Source organism: Balaenoptera physalus (assembly GCF_965194825.1).
Source record: "Balaenoptera physalus genome assembly, chromosome: 14".
NCBI lineage: Eukaryota > Metazoa > Chordata > Mammalia > Artiodactyla > Balaenopteridae > Balaenoptera > Balaenoptera physalus.
In genome coordinates, this window is record NC_138893.1 from 4,153,789 (window position 1) to 4,166,847 (window position 13,059).

General features: G+C 44.4%; 2 protein-coding genes across 2 annotated transcripts in view; both read left to right on the plus strand.

Annotated features, from left to right (window-relative positions):
• The window catches only part of CCDC6 (coiled-coil domain containing 6), a 113,855-nt gene extending 108,511 nt beyond the window's left edge, over positions 1 to 5,344 (plus strand). The window contains exon 9 of the mRNA XM_082425603.1: positions 994 to 5,344. Coding sequence (XP_082281729.1) covers positions 994 to 1,188 — 195 coding nt within the window. The 3' untranslated portion in view covers positions 1,189 to 5,344. The remainder of the gene's footprint in view (positions 1 to 993) is intronic.
• MRLN (myoregulin) overlaps positions 1 to 13,059 on the plus strand; it is a 41,930-nt gene that overhangs the window by 202 nt on the left and 28,669 nt on the right. The window lies entirely within an intron of this gene.

Consider the following 13,059-nt stretch of genomic DNA (forward strand, 5'->3'; position numbering starts at 1 on the left):
GTCCTCGGACATTTACCTTTCTTCCTTCCTTCCTTCAGTTCACCTTAAACTTCTAGAGACCTCCCAACAGTTTGATGCTGCATTCTGGTGTTGAAACTAAAATCCTTCCCAGGAGGCAAAACTTCACCTTCATTTTCTATGAAATATTGCCCTTTGTGAAACGTAATTTGACCTCCGGCCTATGCCTCGTTTGAACTCTAGCCAGCTCCTTGCCATAGCGAATTATCGTTGGTTGCCATAATGTCTAAAATATTTATTGTCCGCACCTTCACAGTTCACTGACCCTCAGTATTCTTCCTGAAATTAGACTTGTTTCTAGTTTCATCCAGAATTTTCTTTCCTGGAATTAGAAGGAACCTTAAGTGTATCTGGTTCAAACTCTACTCAGGGGAGTGTTTTCATTAGAGCTGGCTATTTAGTTGACTAATAGACCGGTTAGAAATGTCGCTAATAGGGCTTTGAGAATAGGGTAGAACTGAGGGTATTCCCAGTGAGGGAATCTTTAAAAGAAGAACCCCATTCTCTAAAAAAAGCATGTAAGATATTTCTGAATCTGTTTTGCTGGTTTGATGAGCTTTACGTTAAAGCAGGAACGTTTTTGGTTGAGCTGTAGCTTTCAGGATATTGACAACTTGTTTGAGGGACGGAAGGAACTGGAGACATACAACGACCAGAAAAGATTTAAGGGGAGGACGTGACAGCTGTTTTTTAATCTTAAGACTGTCTCATCGAAGGGCGAAAGTCCAGTCGTTCGGTCGATGCACGTGTCATAGTGACTTTGCATAGCTTTTTCATAGATGGCGGTGTAAACTCTACCTTGTTGAAGTTTTCATGAAAACTGGTTCAGAAACCAGTAGGGATGGCCAAGGACCTCGCTGGTGTTTGGTCTCTGCTGGTCCGCTCTGGGGCAGCCTGGGCTCCGAGTCTCGCTGGGTTAAGGTTGAGCCAGCCGTCTGTGCCTCCTCTGACCTGCTGTTCCTGTCCTGTCTACAGAGGCCTTCACCGCGGAGGAGCAACAGCCCCGACAAATTCAAACGGCCCACGCCGCCTCCGTCTCCCAACACACAGACCCCCGTCCAGCCTCCGCCACCTCCACCTCCGCCACCCATGCAGCCCGCGGTCCCCTCGGCAGCCACCTCGCAGCCCGCCCCCTCGCAACATCCGGTGCACCCCTCCTCCCAGCCTTAATGCATGTGCGCAGTCCGAACCTCACGTTGGGACTCGTTCGTACAGTGGAGCCGTCGACTCAAGACGCCAAAGGCTTCCTTCCTTCCCTGGCTATTCATTGGGATCTGACTTATTTGCACTGAGGTTATCTAGGCTTCACTATTCATTGTGTTGTAAATGTGTGTCGGAAAAACGCAGCCAGTGTTGTGGGTCTACAACACTAAACAGACGACTTTCTCCATCGGTGTTTTACTTGAATCTTCATGTGCGTCCATTCCCTGGCTGGGACATCGGCTATTCGACTATTTGGTAGTTCAGCAGCGGTGTGCAATTTTTTGCTTGGCCCCAGAGCTTCATTTTCCTGGCTTTTAGGTTTGTAAAATAAAAAGGGATATCTTTTTTATATTTTTTTTCCCATGAATTTGCAGAAAATTACTGAGCTGTTATTACCCGCCCCCCCCCCACCCCCATTAGAATAGTGTTTACCAAGCATACCAGTAATTCAGCACTACAATTCAGACCTTTGAAAATCTAGCTCTCACTATAGAATGGGAAGTTGGATGCATCAGTGCCCAAGACAATGTTTAATAGAGCTTTCTACGGATACACTTCGTGTGGGTTATTTTCAGTATATCTCAACATCCATGTCTCTTGTAAAACAGATCTCCTGACGTATTGGATCACATGGCTGTACCTTTTCCACATACATGGGATAGATAATTATCGTATATCCGGGTGTGAGTCTTTCTTTATCCTTGGTGTTACCCTACCCAAACTGGCCCTCTCACGTGAGTCGATAACTGTTGTCCTACCCGCCGGTGGTTGTGATGGCTGATTAGAACGTGCTGTGTGATTTCTGCTGCAGAAGGCAATGTGATGGTGACAGAAACGGCTATTTTCCCTTTCCATTCTTTACTTGCGTTCCCCTAAAATAGAGTTCGAACAAATATTTTAAAGGTGCAGAGTACTATGAGAAAATACTATGTGAAATGAACATTATAGGAACATCTTGGCACAATGGCCAAAATACTTTATTGCTGGCAGGAAAGAGGCGTAGAGGAAAGTAGCACATTAACATTGAGGACTGCTTAGTTCGTCCAGTAAAAAGCAAGCGCGGTGTACAAAGAAGTATATCCTGAATGCGTCATTTCCATTCATTTAGCACAAATAAATCGTTTGGTTTCACTTTAAAGTGGAACGCCATGAGTCAGTCTTTTCTTAACCCTTGCAACACCTTTATTTTAGCTTTTCAGCAGTTAACTGTTTTGTACTTTGGTAGTAAAGTGATTTTTACCACCTGTGTTCGCATATTTATATATGCTGTGGACAAAAATAACTTACTAGAGAATGTATATTTTATGATGAGAATGTGTATCTGTTGGATATAATCAGAGAACTGAAAATGAATTTATCCGTAATTTTTAAGAGTCCAAGTTTTGTGACGCCCATCTCTAATAGCTAGCTCTCTATTGCACACTCTCCTAACCATTAGGAACCATGACATTGTAGATATTTAATATTGTACAGTAGAGAAACCTCCATGTTTGCCTTTGAATGCATATTTAAGAGTTACAGAATGAGAAAACGTCTCGCTGGCTAATAGTGTTTGACTAGCATCTTAAGAACTTGAGAGTAAAAGCAACAGTAGGATTGTTTTTTTGGCTCTTTCTGTTTCCACCTCCAAACTGAGAGTGTCACTCCTCGATCGTTTGAAAGAAATCGTAGGTCTCTATAAATTTTATTTATCATGTGTAATATACATAATCATAGTACAGTTTTCAAACATGGGGAAGAAGTTTGGCATCTAATTATTGAGGCTTGAGGTTTTTAATTCAGTCAGATGGGGTCCTGTCCCACCCGGGGATTTCACCAACGACTCACCGTCCCTCCTGGCACCTGGCCATTGTGAGGAATTCTGAGAGCAGGCGAACAAATATTGCCCGCATCGTACAGTTCTCAGTTTTTCTTGTAGGAGACATGGTATATGCTTACAAGAAGCTTCTATGAGACTGTAGATTTCAGTGCTGTTGGATAGTGTCTTGCGCTCAAACAAGGAAGTCCAAAATGTAATGATCTTCCCTCCACTTGCTAGCAATTTAGTGCCCTCCTGAAAGCACAAAAGTCAAAACATTGCCCTGTGGTGACTGAAAAAAGCACTTGGAGCGAGCAGACAGTTCTGATAAATGCCTTTTGGAGACAGGTTCCTGACATCCAGACTTTGACAGAAATGTAGCGCCGGTTTCCTTAGACTAGTCATTTCATTGTAAAATAAAACACAGCTCCTTCAAACAGCACTTTTTCACCATAAATCTAGTTGCCTCTCCCGGTGGACATTCTGGATTGATAGAACAAACACTACTCTTTTGAAATGATGCTGTTTCATGTCCTGTTCGAATGTTTTATGACCCCGTCTGGAGCCCGTCACGCTTGGGCAGTACCTGCTAGGGCAGCTCCTTGGCAATGGTTTAGCCCCCAGGGACCCCGAAGATTCCAACCCCCAGGCCACGAGAAGCTGACTTATCTGGGGCACTTCTCGTGGGGGCTGAACTTGGTTCCTGCTATTCCTGTTGCCCACCCGCCCAGGGCAACCTCCGGACTGACTCCCAGAGGCCTTGGAAGGCAGGTGGGAGCCACAGCAGGTTCAGTAACTTCATTTTCCTGTCTTGCTGACAGAGACCCTTGGCTACCACTGTGCTGCTGATAGGATAAGTACTCCTCGCCAGATGACCATGCCTTTTATACAAAACCAAATTACTTTCCCTAGCACCTGAGGCCTCTCTGGGCTCTGAACTGCTCTCTCTCATCCAGCATGCTGGCATTCTAGACAGACTTCTAGAGATTTGGCAGATGGTGGAAGTACTTAAGATTTGATTTAACTTGCTCCTTTGTTAATTGAAAGGAGTTTTAAATTCTGAGCTCCTGAGAGACTGACCACAACCATGGAATGAATGTGTGACCAGAATGTGGCTTTGACACCAAGTGCTTGCTGCCCCTTTGTAATTGGCTTCTAACTGATTTGACCAGAAATAACGGATAATGTGAATTTTCGTTAACTGTTCAATTGTAGGAAGATAGAATATGTATTGCCCTTTGTTAGGTAGACGCGAACTTTTCCCGCACGAAGCCTTGCTTGTAGAGGATGCCCAATAAGGCAAGAAAAAGCATAGTAACTTGTGCTTGGAGAGCTTACTATTTTTATCTTATCAGTACAGAAGAAATATTTCTGCGTAACTTGATCTTCTATCTAGTACTTGTCTTATAGGTAACCGACACTGAAAACTTCGTAGTGATGACTACCAAAGAAATACATAGTAAAACAACCTTTTATTTCCAAATTACTAAAGATCCAGCCATTGACGCTGCTACGTGAGTTCCATGCTCAAGAGCCATTGTAAGAGATTAAGGGGTTTTTAGGTTTTGGGTTTTTTTGGTTTTTTTTTTTTCTTGTTGTTGTTTTTGTTTTTTTTTTTAGTTTTCTTTTTTCCTTTTTCTCTTTACTTTTTTTTTTGATGAAACATACACACACAGCTGTTAGCATAAAATTACGGGGGGCATGCTTCAGTATGCGCAGCAGTTGTGGTTAACTGCCGAGCCCTGTTTGCCTCTCGCTAGGCAATGGAAGGAATCCTGTGTTCATGATAGCGTGGGTGCTGTGTGTGTGCACATGTGTGTGCCTTCATGCCTTAACTCGGGTTACTGCTCAACTTTAGTTTTTCACTGAGTCTGCACCGTCATCTAGATTGTATTGTACATCTCAATCTGAACTTCATCCTGGCAAAAACAAAGTTGCAGGCACAACAGTTTGAGGATGCATTCCTCCAGCAGAGTGTTGGATCAGGTTGACCCTGAGCCTTCTTTGGACTTTATTTGGAACTAGGCATGGACAGCAAAAGTGGACTGTCCCATGGAAAGACATCAACAAGGAAGAGAGGAGAGCCAAGTGCTAGCATGTCTTTGGCCTCTGTGTATCTGTGCACACTGTACGTCGTTCATGATAGCTTGTCTACAACTTGACTAGGTTGGAGTTCTGGTAATAGTGGCAATCTTGACATTCTTGGTCAGAGTTTAGAGAGATGTAAGACTTCCAATTAATGTCTTATTTACTTCTTTATGTTGATTAGTCTTTGATACATGTGCTGAATCAGAAACCTAAATAAAGATAATTTTTTAAAATGAACCTCTTGAGCTTTATACCCTATCTCTTTCTTTCTGGTCTTTGAGTCGGAAAATGAACATTGTTTCCCTGTGATTTCTGATAGACATCCAGCTTAGAGTCTGAATACTAAAGGCTGCCTTAGAAAGTGAACTTAAGATGAGGACACAAAAGGGATTGGTACTGCTCTGTTTCTTAACCAGGATGCTGGTTACCTGGATGTATTGAGTTTTTGAAAACTCATTGAGCTGTGCGTTTATGATCTGTGCACTGTTCCATAGCTGTGTTGTATTTCACTTGAAAACCATAAACCTAGGAGATTATGAAAAGGAAAGGAAAACCACACTCGTTCCCAAAATGTTACGTATAAACAATTAGATATATGTATATACACGCACATATATGGTCAGGCTTTGGAAATTACATTCAGTATATTAGCTTATTCTTAAATTTTTAAGTCTGTTTGTATGGTTTTCTCTTCCTACGTATAGGAAGCATGGCTTTAGAATGAGTTCTAGGTTTGAGTACCAGTTCCTTCACTGGCTCAGTTACTTAACCTCCCTGGAACTCAAGTTTCTTACCTGTAAAATAACAATACTATATGCCTTGCTAAGATGAGAAAATCAAGATGAAACCCTCTAGTACAGGCCTTCACATATACAATAAGACACAAGTCCTTTCCATGTCCATTCCTTTAGGTAGAAAGGTAGAATGAATATTTGGGGTGATGTTTTATACACCTTGCGTTTTAGGAAGCCCCTAGCAGTTAGTCCCCGTTCTGTAGGGGAAAAGCACAGACTTAGGATCCTGCCTTAGGAGCATAGTCTTCAAGAACACAGTTGTGATATCGTCTTAGGAGTGTGAACTGTTTAAATCTAGGTCCTTTTCCATATTAAAGAGCTAAATAAACCTTGAGTGACTCTTGACTCACTCTGGCTTAAGCAAGATCTCATATTAACTATTAGTTAATGAAAAGAGTTTTTAATTTGATGTGTCATTTGATGAATTGACCAAAATCTCAAAATGCCTCTGTTCTCATGGCAGCGAGGTTTTAGTTGTAACTTGATGAAAATGTTGACCAAGAAATTGCCCAGGACCTCTGAATTTAGGACTTGGCTGCATCTGCCAGCTTCAGTTTTCTAATCTATATAGTGGAGATAGCCACTCTTACTTCATGTAGAATTTGAAGAAAATGGGATTCAAAGCAAAGTGCTTTAACAACATGTAAGTTATGAAGTTTAAGCTATATGTGCACTTTTTTACTTTTAACACCTTTTAGAGGCTGTGTGTCCACGTGGTGCTTCTAAGATTGAAATGGTTGGTTTAGAAACTTTTTTTGTGTTTACGTAAAACTCTGTAGGTAAATCTGGGTCCTTGTTTTAACGTATGGGCTATTTAAGTTAAAAAATACTTGGGGAAATTCAATTGTATTCACTCATGTGTAATTCACGCCCAAACTTTTAAACATTCTCTTTAGAAACAGAGGAAGACATCAGTGCGTGGGCAATATGGTTTGTGTCAAATGTTTCTGTCAACGTGAGATGTTGAATTTCTGTCCTTTAAAGTTTTTTTTTTCTATCTTTCACATCACCCCTATTTCCATATTACATTGAATCCTTTTGAACTAAATGTATTTGGATCTTTTTCTAAAGATCGTATTTTCTGATACCCTACTAATGATTGAGTGCAACTTTCAAGATTACTAATTATCCCAAAAAGAGAGCTTAGTAATTAATCTGAACATTTTTCATCTTAGAAATCAAGAGAAGGAAAAGCCAGACTCAGAAGTGAAACAAGATGATAGGATTAGTAGACAAGGATGTGAAAACAGCCATTATAAACATTCTTTGTGCATTCTAGAAGGCAGAAGAATACATGAGCATGATAAAGAAAATGAAACATAAAAAAGCCTCCAGTTGAACTTCTGGAGACAAAAAATACGGTATCTGAAATACGTAAAGCAACAAAATACTTAAGTCTTTTGTGGATTCGTATTTGTGCTCTTTAAATGTTCCTTTGAAAGGCAACTGCTGAAATTCAAGTTAAGCCCCCTTAACCTACTTTTCTCCCACCGCATCTCCCCAGGGATAGCTTTGTCTGGGTCCTGGTGAAATGCTATTGGGAAATCATTAACCTGGGGAACTGACTGACTACTGCTATTTGTTACTTTAATGTTGGGCACGAAGCCTCAGATTTATGGTACCCAGGTACAGTAGAAAGTGTCCTGTGGGTTCAGGTCTGGCCTAAGTCCAGTTTTCTGGGCTTTGGTTTCCTCACCTACAAGATAAGAATGAGAATGTGTTACCAAGTCCAAGCCCGTACTGCTCACCAGGTGACAGGCCGGTACATCGAGAGATGAGGAGTTGGAGCAAGGAACGGCGACTTTATTCGGAAAGCCAGCCAACTGAGAAGGTGGTGGACTAGTGTGCCGAAGTACCATCTTACCAGGGATAGAATTCAGGCTTCTTTTATACTAAAAAGGGACGGGCGTGGGGGGGGGGGGAGGCGGGAAGGAGGTTGGTTGGTGCAGGCTTTGTGGCGCCGGGATGCTTTGTTCTTACAACGGGCCACATAGATCTGGTCACTGTGTTCCCTGTGAACCTCCAACCAGACAGATGTTATTCTCTGTTCTGCAACTTTGCATCTCTGAAGGTCAGAGCCTTGAGAGTCCTCCTGTGTATTTCAGGCTGTGGGCAACATTCTTTTCCAGAGGTGCAGAGCCAGCACGACTGAGTACAGGCCACAGAGCACAGGGGTTAGAGCTAAAGGAATAGATCTAATAGGCGGTCACGTTTGTTCTTCTCTGTTACAAATGGGGTGGTTGGGATCCAATGAACATTGTTAAAACATGGGAGTATAAGAGTCTTCATAGTGTCACTTCTTAACTACTTCTAGTATCATTTCATTCACTCTACAGCTGTTTTAAAACTACTAGCCACGCCAGCTGTTGTGTGCCGTGCTGGGAATTCGGGGGATGGGGCGGGGGGAGAGGGGACATGAATACCGACTCCCTTCCCTTTTGGCGTTTCCCAGTGTGGTGGGTGCTGTGAGCGGGGCAACAGCACAGTGGGACCCCACGGCATTAGAAGAGAGGGAGGGTCAGAGAGGATTTCCAGAGGAGTCGATCTCTAAGCACATTCTTGAAGAACAGGTGGAAATTGGGTGAAGGGTGTTTGGGACAGAGGGAATAGCATGTGCGGAAACCTGCAGGTCCGAGCATGACACAAGTGGTGACTGTTCGGGTTCCCTGAAAGCAAACTGAGACAGGGACTTGGGTGCAGGGAGCTTCCTTGGAAGGAGAGTCCAGAAAGCGGAATGAGAACGTGGAGAAGGTGAGGCCAGTGAAGGGTGCACGGGTGAGCCCGTTAGCACCGGGGGACAACTGGAATTCAATCCCACTGGGTGTCCCCGAGGAAGAATTGAGAGCGTGCCTCAGTATTATCCCACCAGAGGACAGGAATGCTGTCCAATGCACCTACTCCTTCCTCTAGGGGTTGAAGGTGACCCTGGGGAGCATGACCCCCAGATTTGAATTTTCTCCGTTGTGTGTGAGGCTTCCTGGAAACCCTTAGACAACAAAGCCGAGAGCGGCTGCCCCATAGTTTTGTTTGTTCGTTTGTTTAGCACTTAATCTGCAGTTTTGAAAATCCTGTGTCTGGGAATGGAGGTATCGATACCATAGTTCTGAAATGGTCATGTTTTGAAACTCAGAAGTAATGTTACATCTGAGTGGAATGCATATTTACAAACTCTCAGTGCTTAATAATCAGGATGCAGGGACATGCATACGTACAACACACGTTCATGGGAGAAAATTTACATCAGCGGTGACAAGTTTTTAAAAAACATACACCAGCCCCCAAATAACCATGGGATTCTATTGACACCAATTATTTGGACCAAGCTTCTTCATCAGATCACCTTGTAGACACTAATTCAGGTACCGCTGTCCAGGATCTTGTGGTCAGAATTGTCCCAGAATAGGCAGCTGCTTTTGTGATGTGGCTTAAAGTATTGGACGGGTCCCTTCAACCAAAAAAGTATCTGTTCCTCACTCTCCCCCTGCCCATCGCCCTCCTTCTAGGTGCTGGGATTCCCACAATTTTATTATAATCATTTACAGGCATGTTTGCTTGGGACCATGGTAAATAGTCAAGGATGTACTTCAATAAGAAGGATCCTTTATTGAGGCAAAATCTGTCAGTTACAAACAAGTCATGTAAGACCACAGTACCCCCTCCTCCCTCCAAAATAGAACACTGAAAATGAACACATAGCACCCTCTGTAAAACACGGCAATGCTTTCTTCTTAAGGAGAACCATATTTTGATCTATTTAAGGCCTTTCACAGGTATTTAAGAACCAGAATTCAGCTTACAGGGTGTTCTCAGTCTTCTGCAGAATCTTGTGTTTACCAACTCCTCATGGATGGTCTAAAGAACATAGAAATGAATTAGTGCCGTTTGCCGAAGCCAAAGCCTGAGCAGTTGACCTGTTTCTCAAGACAACAGAACCATACTCTATGCTTTTTTAAAAAAAATAAATTTATTTATTTTTGGCTGCGTTGGGTCTTCATTGCTGCATGCAGGCTTTCTCTAGTTGTGGTGAACAGGAGCTACTCTTCGTTGCCGTGCACGGGCTTCTCATTGTGGTGGCTTCTCTTGTTGCGGAGCACGGGCTCTAGGCACGTGGGCTTCAGTAGTTGTGGCTCACGGGCTCTAGAGCGCAGGCTCAGTAGTTGTGGCTCACGGGCTCTAGAGCGCAGGCTCAGTAGTTGTGGCGCACGGGCTTAGTTGCTCCGCGGCATGTGGGATCTTCTCGGACCAGGGCTCGAACCCGTGTCCCCTGCATTGGCAGGTGGATTCTTAACCACTGCGCCACCAGGGAAGTCCCAGAACCGTACTCTATGCTTAAAATGACCTTCCTACAGTGTCCTTTTGTCCCTTTCCACACCATCACCCAAGACCCAATAGTAGTTTTCTCTTTAATCTGTAGATCATTTTCATCACCCTCAGAAGTTTCCTCATTCCCTTTTGTATCCAGTCACCTCCTTCCGCCACCACGGGACAGCCACTGATCTGTTTTGTGTCCCTCTGATGGTCACTCCGTGTTTGATGAGGGATGCTGGCCAGGTGCATGAGTGTTCACAGTGAAATCGGGTGGGCCGGGGGCAGGGGTGGGATGGATTGCATCAGCTCTGCTACAGGTGGCCTGGGGGCTAAACACCTCCCACCATCATTTGGTTTGGCCTAAGTATGCATGAAAAACCTTTTTTCCCCAAAGGTAGAAAAATATAATGTGTTTTATTTTCCTTTTCCCCCCCGCATCTTATTGAGAAATAACTGACATATAACATGGTGTAAGTTTAAGGTGTAATGTAATATTTGATACATAGATATTGCATAATGATGACCGCAATAAGGTTAGTGAACATATCTGTCGCTTCCCATAGTTACAATTTATGAAAAGTTGAAATACCTTTTGATTTGAAATGAGGGAGACTTTTATTTTTTAAAAAATCCAGATTTCTTATTACTCTTAAAAAATAAGAGCTCAACGGGGCCTCGCCCTCCATTGCTCAGTCAGCAGGGGCTGAGCAGTAGCTATGCCCGGGGAGCAGAGAACACCTGCTCCTCCAGAGCCACGGTGGTCCCCCTGCCCACCACACAAGTTATTACAGTGTGGTCCCTGCGGGCTTTGAGTTCGTGGACCCCTGGTATAGGCTCCTTGAGAAGTGAAGGCTAGAGCTTGTGTGTGTGCATGAGAAAGAGAGAAGGGGGCAAAAGTAGGAGACTGAGGGGTGAAAACTGAAGCCCTGTTTGGAAAGAGGCCTCTACCAGAAGCTCCCAGCACAAGTCCAGCTAATAAGAAAGTGGTTTGGGGACTTCCCTGGTGGTCCAGTGGCTAAGACTCCACACTCCCAATGCAGGGGGCCCAGGTTCCATCCCTGGTCAGGAAACTAGGTCCCACATGCATGCCGCAACTGAGACCCGGCGCAGCCAAATAAATAAATATTAAAAAAAAAAAAAAAAGGTGGCTTGTTGATGCACAGTGGGCTTCGGGAAATCAGTCTTTCTTGTGAGCCTCATAGGGAAGATTGGCCAAGATTTGAGATGGGATTAAAGTGCTCCTGGATTCTGTTAGCTGTGATGCCATCTACTTTGCCCCTTGTTCTCCCCCAATTCAACAGACAATGTGGTTTCAGCAGGCTGAGAGGAGGTTGCACCCGTGGGTGGAGAACTATAGAGGAGATGAGTCACACAGGGGTGTTGACAAGTGTCTGCCCTCTGGGAAAATAAACCTTGGTTTGTATTGCTTATGGATGTTCATGGTGTAAATACTCCCCACCGTGGCTGGTTTCAAGCCACCAATGTGAAGTCACTAAACTTGGAGTTGGAGAGAGAGGTGCAATAGTAACACCGTATATGGTATTTCTACCGTACAGATATATTAGGTATAAATAACCTTAAATGCATAGTAATAGTAAAATGTAGTCAAATAATTAGGAAGCGGGGTGGTTTGAGTATTTGTTACCTACGTGTTTTTTTAAACCTGTGGGGTTTTTTTGGCCACACTGCGAGGCATGCGGGATCTTAGTTCTCCTTCCAGGGATCAAACCCGTGGCCCCTGCGGTGGAAGCACGGAGTCCTAACCACTGGACCACCAGGGAAGTCCCTTCACCTGTATTTTCAATACAATCTTGTAAATTATCTTAAATAATTTAATTTTTAATAGTATCTGTGTTTCACAACCAGCTCACAAAATTCCTGGCAATTTAACAATCAGCTCTCTTGAGCCTTTTGAGCTTGTTCTAGGATACCTGCGGACCAGAGGTCAGGGGAGGTTCCTCTATCAGAGGCCTCTGGTGTTTATACATCCCATTGCAAGGGCAGTGGTGATGGTAGGGAAAGTGATTTACTGGAGGGCGCTTAAACCCCAAGCACAGGTGCAGGCTCTGAGCAAGGCTGGATCTGGACTTGGCAGAGGACAAAAGGTTGAGGGTGAGACTCCCTCAGGAATGTCAAGGCAGCTGAGGCAGCTGCTCTTGCGGGAAGGATCCCAGGACTGTTGCTTAGACCCAAGCACGCTCAGGCGGCACCGTTTCTGCAGTCACAGTTTTCCCCCTACTCTCCCTTTACCTCCCCTCCCCACCATCCTAGGTTTCAGCGAGACAGGAGGTTAGAGCCTCATTCTGCAGAAGCAAGGGCGTTACCAGGGTGCTGGGGAGCTCTGCGGGGTGATGGGTTCTCCCTCGGCTGTCCTCCAGACGGGCTGCCTCTCGTCCCGTCCCTCTTTGTCTCGGTCGGACTATCCACTGAGCAAGACACATAAAGTTTAAATAACTTGCCCAGAATCACGCAGTAAGTGGCAAGGCCAGACCGTCTGGCTCCAGATCGTGCAATCTTAACCACTTGATGGCAAAGAAATGTGGTAACGGGGTGGGTATATCACCATGAGGCAGGCCTCATAGACTTAAGGAATTCTGGAGCGGTGGTCATTGGCAGCTGCCACAAAATCCTGAGGAAGATGTGTTGGGATATGGGAACAGAGGAGTGGGGTTGGAGGCGTTGGTTCAGAGTGGAGGGAAGGGAAGCCTGTGAACGTTGCTTGGAAAGGTGCCCCATTCATATGTGTGTTTAGGTGTGTGTTGGGGTACTGAGTGGGCTCTCAGAAGCGAAGAGGCTTCTTCTCTGCATGCCCGGTCCAGCCCCCGAGAGACCAGGGCCGCCTGGATCAAA